Consider the following 20,740-nt stretch of genomic DNA (forward strand, 5'->3'; position numbering starts at 1 on the left):
TCTTTCTATCCTGCTCTTATTCATTGTGTGATTTTTGTCAAGGTACTTAGTATCTTTGGATGACTTTCATTGCTTTATAAAATGAGGGGCAGAACTAGAATTAAGCCAAAGGTGGGGGAGGAGAAAGAAACAATCTCCCAGTTATTATTATGGTTTCCTGCATACTTTAATGACACTCGGAAGTGATCTCACTCAAAGGTGGACTCTGTCTTTGATTTAGGTCCTTAGAATTGAGTCCAGCATAAGATAGCATGGCTCTATCCCAAATTATGAAGAGAAAGGTTTACCTCCACTATGGAATCTCTTCCTCTATATTTGAAAAACATATTCAATATAGAGGAAAGGTCAGAGGTGAATGGGTTGTGCTTTAAGTAGTTTTGAACATAGATGCCATCTAGTCTTTGCAGTCTGCAAAATTCTTCCTTAAGTGAATAAATGTGTAGGGCAACTCTCCATTACCTTGATCAGCATCTAATACCAACCTGACACTTAGAATTAAATTAGAGAAACAAAATTAGATACTTTGAGACTTGAGGGCTGATTATACTACTAGAGCTAAGAGTGGATTTAAACTCTTTCCTTATCCCATTTAAATCTAACTAGATATAAACTCTCCATTACCAAGGAATAAAGGTGTGTCTGCAGAGGTGGAGGTTCCCCTTGATGTTCTTGGACAAGGAAACCTAATCCTTTCTTCTGACACACATGGTTGCAATAGAAAGCATTCCCCAACTGCCAGTCTGGTTTTAATCTATTGTTTCAAGCAAGATGGGATTTGCAGGGAATGTTAAGGAAAGAGCAAAATTACCAGAACTTAATATAAAATAAAAGTGTTGATGAGAAATCAAATTTTAAACAAGTTTTCAAAATTGTAAGCACGAACATCTGTAGACATACAGTGCTTGCCGTAAGTATAGTACTATACAGGTTTTTAAATTGTATCTAAAGTCTGCTTTAAGTACAACATTTATATCTCATTTTACTAAAGTTCATTGGCTTACCAAATAATAGCAGTGGTGAAAGATTGCCAATAAATACAGTGATGTTTCACTTAAAAACACTTGGAAATGAAATATTCCACAAGAGAACTTCTCATGTAACCAAACTATTCCTGCATTATGCAAACTTTTAAAATGTTAATCACTTTGTATGCAAACATTTCAAAAGTGTATTATACAATTTTTCATTAAAAGATACCCTAAATAACACATTTTTCCTGAAGATTCAGGATTAACATTTAAAATACTCGTTAAAATATGCTGATTGTAGTGCACTTCTTAGAAGAGCAGAAGACGGTGAGCTTACACAATGGTGAGCTTTTTCATGATACTTTCCCAATGCCAAAAGGTTTCAGAATGCCATTGTAAAAAAGTACAAAGGCAGACGAAACTAGCTTGCTTTAAATAAGTCTAGTGACTTTTCAGTCAGCTTTCTCCTGGATGTTAAAAACATACCAACTCTGACAATTAGTTACATACTTTGTCAAAATAAAATTTAGATTTAAAAGATGTGCCTGCTCTGTGCAAAGTACTATACTAGGTGCTGGGAGAAATACAAGAAATACAAAATAGTCGTTGTCCAAGGAGCAACCTGGCTGGCTGAGTGATGCTCGAGTCATCAAGTCACCACCATGATGGGAAACAATTTCTTACTTCTAAGTTTGAAAATAATGTACTTTAAAAAGTACAGATATTGAAGTTGTTCCACTTGTGCTTGGATATACCTTCTTCAATGGGAGTATGCCTTGGAAATATCTCCCATGGAAATATTATCAGTCACGTGAGTCACTGTAGATAAAAGACTAAAATTACTGCTTGAGGAAATAAAGTAGGCAGGCCTGTGACAGCTTTCTGCTGTAACCCTCCTTTTATTGCTAGGTTTTATCTTATAATCCAGATGGCTAAGCATGTCAGAAGTGTAACCTTACTAATTCCTAGGGTCATTTAATTTAAGTAATAACATATCTGTAAAAAATTGTATTTTAATGCTTTGCTGTATATATGAGTACAAAACATTTAGGCATGTTTACAAGGGATACTGTGCATCTTTATAATGATCAATTATCACTTCCACTGGCAAGGCCTCTTAGCTGGGTTTCAGTAAAGACCAAATTTTTGGGGTTTTAAGTATCTTTGGACTACTTCTTTTAATTTCCATCATCTGACCACTTCTATTCCACAGATTCTACCTAGTGGTCTCAAAGAGTTCCTAACTTTCAATTACCATGCGTTTTGTAATGTGGATCGCTCTCCTGGGCTCCAGACCTACTTAATGGTCATCACATTTGGAACTACAGCACACACCTCAAATTTACGAGACAAAACCAAACTCAACTGATTTGTTGAAGAGTAACAGTTGATTTTCTTAGGTTTTTTTTTTTTTTTTTTGGCCTTCATCCTTCTAATTCCTTCCGTTTATTTCTACATTACACCAATTGCGCTTTAATTTCACCAGTAAAAAAAACCACTCTTAAGAGATTTTAATGTATGGTTTTAATTCACAAACTTTGTCTTAACCTGTTAGGATTTCAGTTGCTTTAAGAGTATGGGGATCCTTATTCCATTTATCTCTACCTCTCCCTGTGGAAATGTGGTAATTTTCAGTATTTGTTCAATGGATAAACACAAAAAAACACATAAACGAATTCTGACTAATCTCTTCCTGTTATATGTTTACTGATAGGTTCTTTTCTGTCTGGGAGCTTTCTGAGCGCATTAGCAGAAGCAGAAGCACAGTGTTAATTCTTCTCATAATTTAACCCAAAACACGAACAATTTCTTCTATCAAGTATCACCTTCTGAAGCCTGCCTTGGACCAGGCTTAAGCGCCACAATCTTAACCACCACTCTTCCCCAATCTTGGGGTTTGCTTCTCTAACACCTAAAACAGTGCATCATTTATTTGCCTGCTATGCACGAGGCCGTGTAAGATAGGTGTCTTTGTACCTTCAGCACCTAGCAGATGGTAGGGTTTAACAAACCCAGATCGATTGTAGATCGAATCAATTAATGAGGCCACATAAGTCTCAAAGGACCACTTACTGCGCTCTAACAGGATTGGGTAGGCCCCATTCCTAGAGACTTCTTAAAAGCTGCCTCTGGATGGCTAGAATCCGAAAGACAATTTACTTGACTTTCTTCCGGTCTAAAACGCTGCTACCAATATCCCCGAAAGAGATTCTCCCACCCGGAAGTCTCCGCAAAGACTAGGTGTCCAGGGGAAACACTAAAGCCAAGCCCCACCCCGTTCCTGCCCCCACCTGCTCTGCAAAGACCGCACTCCCGCACGCAGCTGCACCGAGGCAGGCCCGGAAGACAAGGGCGCTTACGCAGCAAGCAAAACAGCTACGACTCAGGGACTGGCTCTCTGGGCAGACGTCACTCAAGTCAATTCGGCTCCGCCTCTCTCAAGATGGCGATGCGCTCAATGCGGAAGGCGCGTGGGTGCTGGAGCTTCATCCGGGCACTTCATAAAGGACCCGCAGCTGGTCAGACTCCCCAGGTAACCATAGCTGGCCTTTCTCCCGCCAGCTTCCCATCCCGCTAGGTCCTTCTCGTCTGCCCCTCCCTCAATTGGTTTCTCTCCTCCCGTTTTCTCTGGAGAATACCGAGTCGTTTCTCTCCTAAAGTCTCCTAAGACTGCCTTCCTACTCGGAACGTAGCGACGTTGCACGGATGCGCGATGATGTCACGCGCCGTGGCGGGAGGAGCGCATCTCCGCTTGCCCACTCGGCCTCTGCCCCTTTCCCTGAGAGCGGGGCACCGCTGCTGTTGCCAGGCAACGCGGGAAGCCAAGTCAGGTGTGAAGTTATCCCATCAGAGAGGGCCGGTCTTTCCCGGGCTGCCCGCTTTCTCGTGGTCCCATTACTATTTCACCCTCCTTTCTGAGGGCCCGCGGAGAAATTAGAGAGGAGGTCTTGTGAGGAATTGGACGATTTAAGTACGAGCAGCCACTTGACATCCTCATTCTGGCAGGGCGGCACTTCAGTGTCAAGTGTCAGTGAGTCTTACCCTCTGGTTCCTCATTCCCCAAGGGAGACCTGCATAGACCTCCCTCTGTGAGGGAATTGCAGCAAGTTGCCAAAATGCGTCGTCCTGTCCTGCGCCTGGCAGCATTGCTGTCACCGTTACCGTGTCGTGCTGAGAGCGTGGACACTGGCTTCAATATTTAGAATTTTACCCCCATGGTAAAAATACCACCTTTCAGTCATTTAGATATTTACTTCACTCATTCAGACATTTACTTTTAAATGTCTTCCAAGTGCGATCTTGGTGGTAGGCACTTTGTTGTACATCTCTCGGGACGTATCTTCAGGGAATTACGAAGAAACTTAAGATTCTGTGATTACTAGGTGATTTCTTGGCATCCTTGCATATTCGTGGTCAAAATGCATAGGTGTGAGGATTTTGTGTGGTAACTGGTATATTGGAAAGAGCACTAGACTTGAAATTAGGAAATCAAAGGTCAAGAGATTGTCTGACACTTCCTAGCTGTGTGACATGGCAAGTCAATCTCACCGGATTTATTTTCTTTAGCAAAATGGATGGAGGAAGGGTGGGATTGCTTGACCCATTAATGTTCCTTTAAGCTTTCGAAAATCTATGGCTCCATGATTATGAAGCCAAAGTAAAGCAATGAGATTAATTATGAAAACCAAGATTTGAGTTTATCTTGTTTTTCCTGTCATCTCATAAATTACTTAATGTTCTGTACTTAAGTTTTCCTCATTGATATGGGCCTCACAAGATTCATTTAAGGGTAAAGGAAATACCAGAGAACTCTTTGTCAACAAAACAGCTACTTAAATGTTATTTTAAATTTTAGGCATCAATGTTAGGTAAGAATTGATTCGAAATTAGATAAATCCATTCAATACTCCTCTTTTTGAAGTTTGAAGGTTTGATTCTGCAGAACCAGAATTGGTTGTTTACTATTTTATAGCTAGATAATAGCATATTAAAACCTGTGGTACCAAAGTAACTAAACCTTAGATCCAAACTTCCTCTCTTTCCAAACCTAAGAGGTGAGGATGTCATGAGAAATAGAAAATCAAAGAGAAAAGGAAAATAAGCTAGAGCCCACTAATGATTACCCAGGGAATTTTAGGGCACTAAATTATTATAAATGCTAAGAAAAAATGTCTTAAACCTCTGGTATTGTTTCAGTGGAATTAATGAATATGGGTATCTTAAGGTTAATCAACTGCTAATCTAGACAGTTTCAAAATGTAGAATTTCCAGAACAGATTAGTGTTTCCAAAACTTTAATTTATCTTTGAGTAGAATAGGAATTAAATATAAGCGAGAGCATTTCTTTTAAAGTATAAATCTACATGTAGGGCGCCTGGGTGGCTCAGATGGTTAAGCGTCTGCCTTCCGCTCAGGTCATGATCCCAGGGTCCTGGGATCGAGTCCCACATCGGGTTCCCTGCTCCTTGGGAGCCTGCTTCTCCCTCTGCCTCTCTCTCTCTCTGTCTCTCATGAATAAATAAATAAAATCTTTAAAAAAAAAATAAAATAAAATAAAGTATAAATCTACATGTAATTTTCAGTCATTAAATATGATGGTTTGAAAGACAAATACAGTCTTTTGAAAGAGCAACTGAGAAAAGATACAGAATTGTTTTCATAGTGTAATTATAATATTGTTTATAAATAAATATTTATATAAATATATGCACACAAAAAAAGACTGGAAGGAAACAACCAGCCTTAACTTTTTTTGTTTTGCTTTGGTCTTCCTGAATAGTGGATTAAAAGTCACTTAAGTTTTCTTCTTTAAGCTTTCTGTATTTTGCACATGTTCAAAATTGAAGATATATCACTTTTAGACCCAGAATAAAGTGTTGAAGCATAAATCTCCATATAAATGCATAGTCATTAACAGCATCTGTGATATTTTAGATTGCTAAAGACCTAAAAAGATGCTTGTCCCACAGTGTTATTATTAAAATGGCCTTAGAAAAGGACTAGAAATTTACGGGCACTTTTCCTGTATGTATTTTCTTTTTCTCTTGAAAAGCTTCCTTTGAAGTCAAAGCGATTTTTGCGAACAGATGCAGAAATATGTGAAGGAAGAATTGGATTCTTAAACCAGATGCGTTAGACGTTTTTATGATATCTCATAACCTTTGTAGAAAACAAAAATTATTTTGCAAGAGTATAGTCTAACAGAAAATACAATTTTATCATATGGATGATTCTATCAAAAACTAAGAAATAGACAAGTTGCTTGTTACTGGTTTGGTTACACAGTTACTCCCTGAGGTGAGAGGCAAAAGTGGGTGGGCCAAAGCAGTGCTGTGTTGGAAACTATGACTGATAAAAGTATTGTGATTCCTAGGTTGTTTTAATGTTTTCTTTAAAAAAAAAATCTTGAGTAATAAGGTTGGCATTGAGGACCTTTAGTTATCTCAAAGGCAGGCTTTTGCCCCTCAAGGCTAGAGATGGGCTCAGGTTTAAAATAAAAAATAGAGAGAAATCAGGAATGACAGTGTTTCAAGCTGTACTCATTGTGAGCTGTCTACAATTTATGTGAAAGCGGTTTATTTTGCCAGGTGTTACGTCGCAAAAAACTGTTGACATTTGACAAGATGAGAGTAGTCACAGAGTCAGAGGAATGAAGATTTGACATGCTACATTTAAATACTGATGGCATTAGGTAAATTTAAGCCTGTCATCGTTGGCCAAACATAGAATCCACCCTTCTTGAAGCCCTAACTTATGATGGTGTTGTACCAAGAGTGAAATATTGATGGTTAGACTTTTGCAAGAATATTTGTAATCATTCAGTGTAAAATGTCCACATTATATTGCAGTTGAACAACACACTTCACAGTTAGCTGTCCCAAGCTGGGTGTGGCCAATATTTACATACCGTTCCCAATGTTAATGGCTACCAAGTTTAGCCATAGATGAAGGAATCATCCCTGCAAAAACAAAACAAAAACAAAACAAAACTAGGCAGTGTATTAAATTATTGTTCTTGTATTCAGTTCTCATGACTAGGCTTTTCAAACAATTGCTCCTTTTTTTAACTTTTTTTCTTTTAAAATAATTTCAGATTTACCAAGTTTGCAAAATTAGTACACAGTTTTCCTGTACATCCTTCACCAAGCTTCCTTTTACATAATCATAATACAATGATCTAAGCTAAGAAATAAATTTGGTACAATACTAGCTAAAGACCCATTTCAAGTTTCACCAGTTTGTCCACTAGTCTCTTACTGGTCTGGGATCAAATCCAGGATCCCATGTTGCATTTAACTGTCATGTCTCCTCCAATTTATGGCACTTTCAGTCTTTCATGACCTTGGCGCTTTTGAAGAGGATTGGTTAATTATTTACTAGAATGTCTCTCCATTTGGGTTTGTCTGATGTTTTCTCGTTATTAGGTTATGGATTTTGGCAAGAATACCACCAAAGAGAGACTAGACTGTTCATAACAAGGCCTTAAGGCAGGTATCAGCACCTGATTTTAAATCATGAGGAAACTGACTTTAGTTAAGTAACTAGCCTAAAATCACAACGCTAATTAATTGTGGAATTAGGATGGTAAAATTTACTATTGGGATTTCCTTCCCTATTTTGCAATTAATATTTGTTGTCGTAGGTTTCTGTGATCTTAATGACATTAAAATGGGGAAGTGTTCCCAGTGACTTTTCCCTTAGCTTGTCTCTGCTATGTATTGTCCATCCAACTTGCACCAAGAGCTAATCAGCATGGAGAGCTATCAGGAGCTTCTATAGCCATCATTTTGCAAGACAATAACTGGGCTGGTTTGAGGGGGCTATCTCATTTCTGTGCTTTTCTTAAATGGTGTTGCATGGACCCACTCGAACACCCCTTTTAAGCGCAATCAGCCTAGGAGCCCATTCACTTAAAATCCTCTTTAGATTGGTTTTCCTTGCGAACTGACTTAGCTTATTAGAAATAATAATTTTTAAAACTATATTTGAGTAGATAATGGAAACTACTGATGGTAACTGATGAAAATATAGAGGAGGAGCAGTAAGTAGATGCTGAGGATTTTTGCTAGTAACTATTCTGGCATCCGTAGCCAGGAAATGCTAAAGAGAGTAAGGCTGCTCCCTGAGATCCTTTCTCAGTCTACCTGTTGCATGGCTGCAGGTTACAGAACTATCTGCAGAGCCTTACACAAGTATATAGATTTAAGCCTATATCCATACATAACCCTGTCTTTCAGAAAAGGAACGGACATTTAGCTAGCACCTTCTATGTGCTAAGGCCCTGTGCTATGTGCTATACACACTTTATCTTATTTTCTTCTCACAACAATCCTGTAAATATTATTCTACCCATTTTATAAAAGAGGAAACTAAGGCTCAGAAAGATTAAGTAACTTTCCTAAGTCAGAACTAGTAAATGGCGGTACCAGGATTCAAATTCAGCTTCATCTGTGCTTTTTCCACCTGACCAGTGGTCTTCTCTTACCAAATAAAATCTTGTATCAATCCCTGTTAGATAAAAGATAAAAGCAGAGCTTTTCTGATTTCAGGAATAGAGGAGTAGCTAGAGCCCTGCCTGCTTGACCTCGCCGCCCCCACCCCCCCATACCACCCTCCCTCCACACACAAACAGTGGGCCAAGAGATGGTGCCACACAATCTTAAATTTCTTATGATAACATTTGAAAAATACTTCAGCTTCCTAACATATCCAAGTAAGTTTGTTGGCTGAGGACCACATATGATGGATGAATTATGTTCGAGGAGCTGCCCTGAAAATAAGTAGTTGGAGAGTATTCACTTTGATATGTGTGTATTTTTTCAATAAAATGCAACGTATGTTCTATTTCTCTTAAGCTGCACAAGCACTGAAGATAATAGTAGTCAATTTTCCTTCTTTCCTTCTCTCTTTCTAAACACAGCTTACTTCTGCATAATATGCTCATCTTTGTGCACAAAGTTGGCTAAGGAACTGCCTTTTGACTGGTTCTGTGGATTCCCTCAGTCATTATTACAACTAACCCAGCCTCTAGCCTCCTCATAAAGAACACTTACCCAGTTCTGCTCTTGATTCCATTCTACCGCACCCCTCAGGGTTCAGGAATTTCTCTTTTCGAGACTGCAACATGAGGCCTAAGGCTTCTTCTTGAATTTCCACAGGAGCCATTTACTCATGGAGGTTGGAAGCTGCTCTGCAGGGTGAGACACTAGATGCAGAGAGATAATTTATAGGCACAGAGGTGCTAGAGGGACTCCAGCTTGACTTAATTTAACTCTGCTCCAGCATTTACGGTTTTCTCTATATATCATTTCTTAGCAATACCGTATCTTTTATTCCCAGTAGGAGGCATAACACTTTCTTAATGTCCCTGCTTACTGAATGAGTCAAGGTCATATCAAGATCTTCACACTACCCTGACATCTAAGTTCTATTGGGTGTCTAGCCATTTATCAAAATTCATCTACAGCTTTCTTTTTTCATGGCATACAGTCATGCTGGCATCTATTGAACCTACTTCTGGTTGGCTAAGGAACTGCCTTTTGACTGCCCCCTTGGTCTCCTTAAAGGCAAAGTTAAGCCACCCTGATTTCTAACCGATGGAGATACTCACAGCTTCTGCTTCTCAATCCCTTGCCCTCTAGGCTAGCACACCAGCTAGCATGCAGGTCTGTCAGTTTCTCCTTTGCATTCCTGCCCTGATGTTCTGGCTGGGACTCACTATAGGGCCGGGCAAGTCCACTGTGGACAGAGTCTTGAATGAATGTCTTTGGTTCCATTGCTTCTTATCCCAGGTTTTTAGGATGATAGTTGTAGATTTTTCATTAAGGGTATTTGAAAGCATAACATAAAATAACAAATCTCACCTTGCAAAACATTTTCAAGTAGAATCTGTTATTTTCTATAATATTCTAGTGTTCTATTTTTTTTTTTTTTTAAAGATTTTATTTATTTATTTGACAGAGAGACACACAGCGAGAGAGGGAACACAGGCAGGGGGAGTGGGAGAGGGAGAAGCAGGCTTCCCGCCGAGCAGGGAGCCCGATGCGGGGCTCGATCCCAGCACCCTGGGATCATGACCTGAGCCGAAGGCAGACGCTTAACAACTGAGCCACCCAGGCACCCCTATTCTAGTGTTCTAATATAACACTTTGTAATCTCAAAATGCTTCACATATTCTTTTAATCTTGAGTGCAGCATACCAAGTTTCACTATTCAGTCATCTAAAATTTTGGCTCACTGATTACATTCTCATTGTGTCTTCCAGTTTTTTTAACCAGTTGTAATGATGATGAATCTAAGTAAATATCAGTATTCTTTAAAGTTTTAGTTCAACGGATGTTATTTTCATATTTGTATTGAAATCATTTAGTGTTATTATAAACACAATTGTTATTATAAACACAATAATGATGGAAGAGGTGATACTAGCACACATTTATGCTTACCATGTACCAAGCATGGTTTTAAGCCTTGACATGCATTAGCTTATTTAATCGTCACAACCCAATGAGGTTTGTGCCAATATGAACCCCATTTTGTTGATTAGAATAGTAAGAGGTTAAATGACTCACCCAAGGTCACATAGCTAGCAAATGTTAGAGCCAAGATATAAACCCTGGTAGCCTGATTCCAAAGTCTATACCCTAACTGTAGTAAAATGCCATTAAATTCTGAAACAAATTACCCATGATAATATGCTGATAACTGCCTTGCAACTTTTAAAATCCGTTCCATGAAAGCCACTTATGTATCTTGCCATGGTGACATGCAGAGTAGAAATTATAAATCATCCTTTGTTGTCACTGTTCCTACCCTCTTGTTTGGCTCGATGAATTATGAAGAAGGAGCAAAGCTGTCTTGTAAATTTATCTCCATGTCTCTATTTGGTTACTGCCACTAGGATTACTGTGTGTAAAATAAGGGCTTTAAATGCATGAGTCCCAAGGTGCATGTAGGAAGTTCTGTTTACACACAGTCTATAGCTAAAAGGTCAACCTGTGCACAGCCCTGCAGTCAGAGGGGAGGTGGTGAGTGCTGAAGCTGATGGATGACCAAGGGACCACTATCTAGGGTCTAGTTGAGGTTTATGGCAAGAGTACTTTCTTCAAAAGTAGCAGAGGTGCAAAATGGGAAAATGGGAGAGATGAAAGTAATTAGTGTTGTGGGCCATTTCTGCAAGTGATGAGTGAGAATGTATGCTAAAAGATCCTCATTCCAAGGAGTTTTTAAAGGGGTCTCTAATTCAGTAATTGAATTAAAGTGAATTGTTTCCCCTTAGTACATCAGTTAGGATGCTGTTAAGGCTTTAAAATGAGCAACGTTGAACAGAATTTATTTTATATACCAAATAAAGGGCTCCTCATGACCTTTTCCTAATACTCCCCATGAACAAAGACTGCATGGGCCATTCTACTTTATAGTCATTCAGGCCCACACTTTACTCACTATGTTACCTTGGGCCCCTTTTAGGAAGTGGGAGAATGTAATGGAAAAGGTATATGGAGCTGTTTACTCAAATCCCTGATTTGGATTCCTGTCCTCCCGTGGGGAGAATGGGCTAAGCAGCCAGTTCATAAATTTGCTGGAAGAGAGAAGAGGTCTCTTGAGAGGGGGTTAAGTGTGCAGGATGAGAGTGGAGTCCCAAGGGAGATGTTAAGGACCAGACTATGTGGAGCCCTTGCCAGTTCTGGGGAGAGAGCCAGGTTGGCCCTCTGTGGATACTAGTTACCTGCCCATCTTGGTTGTGAAGGAAGATCCTTCTCTGCAGCAGGCAACTTTGGCTTCTCCAATGGCTGGCAACTTTCCAGCCACCCCCATGCCACCAAGCTGTGAAACGCAGTAACCTAGAGAAGCAAGTGTCTAGAGAATAAGCAATCACATGAACATTATACTTGTCATTTTAAAGTTTACTGGCCCCTTCCTAAGAGGAAGTGTGATAAAGCAGAAGGTACATGACTCTTGGGATCAGTTAGGCCTGGTTGTACCAGCTGTGTGATGCCAGGCAAGTTATAAAGAGAAAACTTTAGTTTTCTCATCTGTAAGGTATTCATAATAATGCCTTGTAGGAATATGTGGATTCAAGATCCTGCCATATATATATATGGCTCTTCCCAAAAGTCCTTTTGCCAGTGCATAGTACCTAGTGGGTCCTTCATGCTGGATGATGATTATTTCTTCAATAACATATAATTCTACTCAGTGAACTTTCTCTCCTCTACTCTTATCAATCTTCATAATCTTTGATTCCCCCATCACCACACTTTCCTACCCTTCTATCCCCCCCTCCCCCAAATCAGTCTCATCAGATTAATCCCCTTAAAGCAGCACTCTAATTATGGTTTTACCCTTGCTCAGCAACCTTCGGGGGCCTCTGAGGAAATGTAGTCCCCTTAGAGCTCTACATTCAAGACTTTCCACAGTCTGGATCCAAAACATTTCTCTAGGCGATTGCTATCTTACATGGATCCTTTGCCTTGGTGTTCATAGCATTTCCAAGTTTGCTCAGAGCTCTTCCCTTTTACCTCTTTGTTAATGCCACTGTCTCTTCTTGGAAAGGCCTTTCTTCCCATTCTTATTTATCTGTATTCCACCATTTTTAAAAAATGAAACAAAAACACACATTTCCGGACTTCAAGTTATATTACAAAGCTATAGTGATCAAGAAAGTATGGTACCGGCACAAAAATAGACACATAGATCAATGGAACAGAATAGAAAACCCAGAAATGAATCCACAACTCTATGGTCACTTAATCTTTGACAAAGCAGGAAAGAACATCCAATGGAAAAAAGACCATCTCTTCAACAAATGGTGCTGGGAAAACTGGACCACAACATGGAAAAAAAAGAAAAGAAACTGGACCACTTTCTTACACCATACACAAAAATAAATTCAAAATGGATTAAAGAGCTAGATGTAAGACTTGAAACCCCACAAAAATCCTAGAGGAGAACACAGGCAGTAACCTCTTTGACATTGGCTGTAACAACTTTTTTCTAGATGTGTCTCCTGAGGCAAGGTAAACAAAAGCAAAAATAAACTATTGGGACTTCATCAAAATAAAAAGATTCTGCACAGAAAAGGAAACAATCAACAAAACTAAAAAGCAACCTTTGGAATGGGAGAAGATATTTCCAAATGACATTTCTGATAAAGAGTTAGTATCCAAAATGTATAAAGAACTTACGAAATTCAACACCCAAAAAATAATCCAATTAAAAAATGGGCAGAAGACATGAATAGACATTTTTCCAAAGAATACATATAGATGGCCAACAAACACATGAAAAAATGCTCAACATCACTGATCATCAGGGAAATACAAATCAGAACAACAATGAGATACCACCTCACACCTGTCAGAATGGCTGAAATCAACAACACAAAAAACAACAGGTGTTGGTGAGGATGCGGAGAAAGGGGAACCCTTGACTGTTGGTGGGAATCTAAACTGGTGCAGCCACTGTGGAAAACAGTATGGTGGTGCCTCAAAAAGTTAAAAATAGAACTACATTACGACCAGCAATTGCACTACTAGGGATTTACCCAAAGAATACAAAAATAGTAATTCAAAGGGATTCATGCACCCCGATGTTTATAGCAGCATTATCTACAACAGCCAAATTATGGAAACAGCCCAAGTGTCCATCAACTGATGAATGGATAAAGAAAAAGTGATATATATGGAGTGGAATATTACTCAACCTTCAAAAAGAATGCAATGACGTGGATGGAGCTAGAGTGTATTATGCTAAGCAAAATAAGTCAGTCAGAGAAAGACAAAGATATGATTTCACTCATATGTGGAACTTAAGAAACAAAACAAACGAGAAAAGGGTGAAAAAAAGAGAGAAAGGCAAACCAAAAAATAGACTCTTAACTATAGAGAAAAACTGATGGTTACCGGTGCGGGCGTGGGGGGATGGGTGAAATAGATGATGGGAATTAAGGAATACACTTGTCATGATGAGCACCAGGTGATGTATGGAAGTGTTGAATCACTATATCGTACATATGAAACTAATATTATCCTGTATATTAGCTAACTGGAATTTACAGCAACAACAACAATAACAACAGAACTTCTCTATTGGTTCCAGAAAACTTTGTTCTGAAGTTGGAAATGATTACTCCCATTTTGAAATTTTATAGGACTTTGTACCTTCCTTATAGAAATTAACACATCCTTCCTTATATTCTCTCTCTGTTTATAGGCATTTGCTTTAGGACAGATGGAGAGCGTGCTCTTTTTTTATTTAGACCTTTTATGAACACTCCAGCAGGAAATGGCTTATAATTAATACCAGGGTTCCATAGGTGCAGCCTTAGGCTGCCACTCAGCAGGCAGATCTTACCAGAAGTATGTTCATGGAGACCTCCACCAGTCATAAAAGCTGGGGAGGGAAGGATTTTTCCTGTTGAGCCTTGGCTATGATAACTATATGTGTGAGAAAGTGAGTTATTACTTAAATCTTTGGCATAATAATTCCTGTAACAGAAAGAGCTCAATAATTACTGGAGTGAATGAATTCAGTGAAAAGTAAAGCCAAGGAGGTAAGACAAGAGAAAGTGCATACCATTGGCATTTAGCCTATTGTTGAATTTAAACTGTACATTTTTATGTATCTAATTTTAGAAGATGTTCAGTGTTTGCTGCAGTTCATAAATGATCTTATTATTGCCCTAACTATCCAGATATTTATAAGTGATTGGAAGATAATACCAATTTTATTTCAGTGATTTTTCCAAGAAGGCTGCTGTAATTTCCAACTTGTTGCTATAACCGACTTTTATTGCTACTCTAGCTTTAAATTTATTTTTCACAGGCATATATACTGCATGATACTGCAGTTTGCTACTTCTGTATATCACATTAAAGTTTGTTACCTCTGTATATAGAAAAGTATAGACATACTCAGGATTAAGATGAGAAGATTTTATTTTGAGCATAGTTTTGCCTCAATACTGTCTGGTTCACAAGAACTGATGTTGTGTTTTCTAATACTATAAATCAAGAGTTCATGCAACTCGTGAAGGAAATAAAAAGCTCATTTATTGTATCAACATTGCCTTTTTTCTTAATTGTCCATCTTAAGTCCTTTTAAAGCAATCTGTCAAACTATGCCTAGTACCTTTGCTATATTGATCTTGGTATGCCCTACATAGATAAATAGCCCTAGGTCCCACTGCACTATTAAACTATTTAGACAGTGAAGCCATTCGTTAGCTTACAATTTAATGCTGTTTCATTTTTCTTTGCACCATAGTAAGAGTAGAGCAGTGTGATTCAAGCAGAATTTAAATCTATATTACAAAGAGCTTGTATTTTCTTCTTTTTAAAGTGACCAGTGGTATTTTAGTAGTTGATCAGGAAAGTTTTATTGTTATATTTGTTACCAATTTATCCTTTACATTTTTAATAAACCTTAAATCAACCCAGCATAATCATAGAACTGTCACAGAATGTCACGTCTGTTAAAAGGGGTTGGATTGAAGCATCTTCCAGATAAGTCCGTGACTACAGTTGCCAGACATCTTGTTAAATCAGGGACCAGTAAGACCCATAAATCTTTAAAATATCTTGCAAATTCCAATGTTTCGGCATCCATATGACATCTCCCACATTGTTTTTCACATTCTAAAGCGGAAGAGAAATTCTTTAGCAGACCATGTGTCCTTAATTTTGATTGGAAATATATTAACATATCTATGACTCAACTAGAGACACAGCTTATGCTCTAGTCTTATTTTTCTGTCTAAATAGCAGACTTTGGAGTCAGACTTCGATACCTGTCTTCTTGAAGGCCAATGCCCACCTTTATATTTGGAGATAGGGTCATCCAGCTTCCATTTGGACCACATGTTAGGAGGGATGGGGAGAGAAAGGAGTGGATCTTCAAAAAGGAATAACAAGGCCATGACTACTGATAGGATTACTGCCAGCTGAAGAGCACTTAAATTTGTGTCTTCTTTAGCAAGATCATCAAGAAAAGCATGTAAAGTGGGAAAAATAATTTTTAAAAATCAAGGGTTTTTAACCCTCTATAGGTTCAAACTCGAGGAGAGAGCCCAGAGTTGATGAATCTGAAAAAGAGACAGAGATGGGAGAAGAGTTATTGGAGTGTGAGTGTGAATCTAGGGATTTCAAGGGGGTAGAGGATTTCAAAGACGCAATGAGGAGCAAGATAGTGGTATGGTACAATAACGACTAAAAATTATCCGCTGGAATGTACAATTGGTATGTCACTAAAGATATAAGCAACTACAGCTTTAGAAGAGTTACTGGTGCTGAAGATTAATTACAGTGAGACAAGAGGTGAGGAAGTGAGGATTGTTGTTTTGAGGAGCCTGAGTGAGAAGGAACTGTCAGAGAGGGGAGAAGAGAGCTATAAAGAATGGTCTGACCAAGCAAAGCTTTTGGTGGTAGGGTCTTTTAAGATGGAAGTGACTTGGGTGCCTGGGTGGCTCAGTCATTAAGTGTCTGCCTTTGGCTCAGGCCATGATCCCAGGGTCCTGGGATCGAGTCCCGCATTGGGCTCCCTGCTCAGCGGGAAGCCTGCTTCTTCCTTTCCCATGCCCCCTGCTTGTGTTCCCTCTCTAGCTGTCTCTCTCTCTGTCAAATAAATAAATAAAATCTTTAAATTAAAAAAAAAAAGGTGGAAGCAACTTGAGCATGATTATAGGAGCCAGTAAAGAGGGAGAGGTTGAAAATACAGGAAAGAGATGGAAAGAAAGAGAAGAAATGCAATCCAGAGCAAATGATTAAACACTAGGAGAGACCGATCAACCCTGAGATTGGAGGAAAGATGACTGTGTGTCTAGATCAGTTTGCTGGGAATGGGATGGGAAATCAGGGACTCCAAAACCTGTTGGGTATAATTCTCTCAGTGGCTTACCTGAGGAGATGAGATAGGTTACTGGTTTTGTGTATGGGCTGTAAAGTCTGACTGGGTTCAAATTCAGGTTCTTCCACTTAATAACTAGATGTCCATGGGCAAGTTACTGAACCTCTCTATCTCATTTTCATCATCTTGTAAGATGAATTAAAAGTAAACGCTTGAATTCTGTGGTCAAGCTGCCAGAGTTCAGAGCTAGTAAGCTCCACCACTTTAGTCCCTAACTAGCATTATGTGTTTGGCAAGTCACTTAACCTTTCTGTGCCTTAACCTCTGCATCTGTAAAACAGAGACAGTAATGGTATCTACCTCAAAGGACCACTGTGAGGATTAAATGAGTTAAGTGTCTAGAACAGTACTAGGCATATTGTGAGGGCTATGTAAGTTTAAAAAAAGGATTCAATAAGCAGTGTTGAGAGTTGAGAGCCTAAATGAGATGAGAAACCATAAATTAGATTTATAGGTAAATTCTGCATTGTTTTGAAATTTTTCACCAAAAATGCTTAAGCCAGTCACGAAGGTGTATAAGTGAAGAACAAGCTCTGTAGCCTTGATCCAGGGTTGGCCTTTTATGTGGCTGTTGAGACTTAATGGCAAGAGCAGTTAGCATTGCAAATGAGAGCAGAGTCCAGATGATTGACCTTGGAGCCAGGCTGCGTAGGGAAGAGGAGGGGACAAATAGGGACCGCTGCACCAGGAAAAAAATGGGAAAAATCAGAGGCTCTGATTCCTAAATGAGCTTTGGGAGCAGGTATAGTGGAAATAAAAGCATGAAGAGTTGAAGGGTGGAAGATTTCAGACTGAGTGGAATATTGACATTTATGATTTCAAAAATGGAGGAATCATGGGTGATGACAAGGTCCAGTAGCTGACCATGGGAATAGGTGGTTGAAGTTGGAGAGATCAAACGAGTGTATTGAATTGGTAGTGTACCTGATCCTTGAACTCTCTTGGCTAATGGAAGTTAGGGAAGAAAGAGAGCCAGCCAGAGTATTCAAGAGGTGGGACATAACAACAAAGGGCTGAATATGTGTAAACAGTTAATTTCCAATTTTTGTAGCCATGTAAGACATTTTGGCCCATTTATGCCAAGTGTCTCCTGAACTATTAAAAGACTGTTCAGTGGAATATTATTTGGATTTGTCACCTGGTGAACTGTGCCCTCATCTCTAATTCATGGGAGTAATAAGGTCATGAATATTTTATTTGTATTGATGTATTCAATAAATATTGAATACTTAAAATGTGCAAGGTGTTGGAGATAGACCATTGAAGAATATAGACAAAAATCTTATATTTCAGAGGCAGAAACAAATAATAAATAAGTAATTAAAATATATAATATGTTAAATGATAATAAGCGATATGGAAGAAAAAATAAAGCAGAGACAGGAGATGGTAAGTCCAGTTTGAGATTAGGTGAAGACTTCCAAAAGGGTGGCATTTGAGGAAAGACCTGAAGGTGATAAGAACATGTACAAAGTGGATATCCGGGGGAAGAGCATGCCAGGTGGAGCAAACAAGAATGCAAACGGGCTAATCTGGCATGTTGGAAGACCAGCAAAGAATCTAATGTGGCTGAAGAAAAGTGAGCATTTCCTTTGTTTAGCAAATATTATATAGTACTTAGTATGTGTTGGATACTTCTCTAAATACTTTGCAAATATTAAGTCATGTAATTCTCATAACAACCCTATATAAACCCAGTGCTAGTGCTAACAGATGAGGATCTATAAAATAGATGTTAAGTAACTTGTCACAAGAGCAACAAAATGCACATAGCAAAAAAGGGGAGGGAGCGAGGGTTCTAACCTTGGGTAAATTATTCTGCCCAAAATAGTAGTAGGACATGAAGTCAGATGGCTAATAGGAAGGTAGAAGTGGGGATTCAATTGTATAGAACCTCAGAAGCAAAAGACAGAAGACTGTCTTTTACACGGGTTGTTGGAAAACCATTGGAGGACTTTGTTTATGAAGGTTTTAAAGCTTACTCTCACTGCTGTGTTAAAAACAGAATGCAGAGGAGCAAGGATAGAAGCAAGGAGACCAGTTAGGAGGCTAGTACAAGATCCAAGCAAGAGACAGTGGTGGCTCAGACTTGGGTGAGTGGTACAAATGGTTTCATGAGAAGTGGTCAGATTCTGGATATTTATTTTGAAGGAGGTAAAGCCAGTAAGATTTCTGATTAAATGTAGGATGAAAGAAAGAAAAGAGGCAAAACAGATTCCAAGGCTTTTGGCTAGAGCAAGTGGAAGAATGAATTTGCTACTTACTGAGATGGTAAACACTGCGAGAAGAACAAGTCTTTGGGGGGCAGATGAGGAGTTGAGTTTTAGACATGTGGAATTTAGATGCCTAGGGAACATCTAAGTGGAGATGTCAGGTAAGCAGTTAGATTCATGAGACCAAAGCTCAAGGGTCAGGTCTAGATGGAGCTATAAATCTGTGAGTTTGTGGTATAGAGACTGGGTGCTTAAAGCTATGAGACTGGGTGTGATCACTTAGGTAGTTTTTGTAGAAAGAGAAGAGAAGAGGTCCAAGTACTAAGCCTGTGGGCATTTCAACATTAAGAGATTAGGATGATGAGAAGAACCAGCCAAGACAGTAGTAGCCAGATGGGTAGGGAAAAGTAGAAAAAGGTGACATCCCAGAAGCCAAATGAGGAAAATGTTTCATAGGCCAATGCACGTGCATGTGTGCGTGCACACACCCTCAAGTGCATGGACGCACCCACACACACACCTCATCATATCATCTATGAATTTAGAATGACGAGTACCAGCTACTTTTCTTTATTGATTACCATTGTCTCTACTTGCAGGCAAATTTAATTGGAAAACCAGATTATTAAATAGGTAGCTTGATGGGTGGGGAATCAAAACAAGGAGAGTTCATTAGATCACCTTATTGGCTAGTGTAATCAAGTTATAATAACCCAAAGCTTCATCTCCATTATGGGACATACCTGCTCCTGGAGCAACATATTCTTGGTATGTTTCACAGCACCATTTCCCTTGGACAGCTCTTTAAAACACATGCCAAGGTTTTCCCAACAGAGCTGCTTTTCTAAGCTTCTACTTTCCAGGGGACGTATTCTTTCTTTAGATATGTTAATGTACCTCATCTTGTTTCTATTAAGTCTTGTCCTCAGAGTTCTTATACTTTTTGGGTTGGGGGGGTGGTCACTACTTCCTTTGATTAAAATGTGGACCTTCTACCAAGAAAAATATGTACATAAACTCTCAAAACTTTGTGTGCAATTTCAGAAGTCCATAAACTGTGGTTAAGAACTCCTACTTCAACTCACAAAAGGTAAACTTCCCTTCTTTCAAATATTGAGCCTTCTTCCTCATTGCCTTCTCTGCTGCTAACTAGTTACAAAGCTGGTCTTATGATCGACACCATTGGATTTTTATGTGCAATTGGTTTATAATGAAGTGTTTGTGGTACTTCAATACATAAAACCTCTTGTCTGGAGAGTGAGGTAGACCTTTATACCTTATTCCTTTCGGTATGAATGGCTTTATAAGTGAACTTCTGGTGTATGCAGTAACAAATATGTAAGGCTCACGCTAGCCAATTCTGCAATTCAGTCTTTAGTAGGGATGTGAGAATCTTACTCTAAGCTGCTGCTAATTACACATTTAGGAATATATATATTTTATTAAAGTTTTGGAGGAAATAGAGCAAGATTGAAAATATTTGCTTGAATGGCAGGAAAAAAAAAAAAAAAAGATGTCCAGAAGATTAAGAACAACACTCATCTGAACTTCACAGAAAGTGTCATGAGAGTGTCAATGATTAGAACTGATCAGATATTTGGCTGTCCTTTTCAACCAGAAGATGGATTTGAACCAGATTACTACATCCATGGT

General features: G+C 38.9%; 1 protein-coding gene and 1 long non-coding RNA gene across 5 annotated transcripts in view; one reads left to right on the forward strand and one right to left on the reverse strand.

Annotated features, from left to right (window-relative positions):
* LOC118534327 (uncharacterized) overlaps positions 1-3,463 on the reverse strand; it is a 65,339-nt gene extending 61,876 nt beyond the window's left edge. For 2 of the 3 annotated variants that reach the window (XR_004916610.2, XR_004916609.2), the window contains exon 1: positions 3,260-3,416. This is a non-coding gene — a long non-coding RNA (uncharacterized LOC118534327). Of the gene's footprint in view, positions 1-3,259 lie in introns of all 3 variants that reach the window. The other variant, XR_013447950.1, reaches the window with a different exon arrangement.
* WARS2 (tryptophanyl tRNA synthetase 2, mitochondrial) overlaps positions 3,392-20,740 on the forward strand; it is a 94,931-nt gene continuing 77,582 nt past the window's right edge. For both annotated transcript variants that reach the window (XM_036090110.2, XM_036090111.2), the window contains exon 1: positions 3,392-3,501. In XM_036090110.2, the coding sequence (XP_035946003.1) occupies positions 3,412-3,501 (90 nt within the window). In that variant the 5' untranslated portion in view covers positions 3,392-3,411. The remainder of the gene's footprint in view (positions 3,502-20,740) is intronic.

This window comes from Halichoerus grypus, chromosome 5, assembly GCF_964656455.1.
Source record: "Halichoerus grypus chromosome 5, mHalGry1.hap1.1, whole genome shotgun sequence".
NCBI classification, from domain to species: Eukaryota; Metazoa; Chordata; class Mammalia; order Carnivora; family Phocidae; genus Halichoerus; species Halichoerus grypus.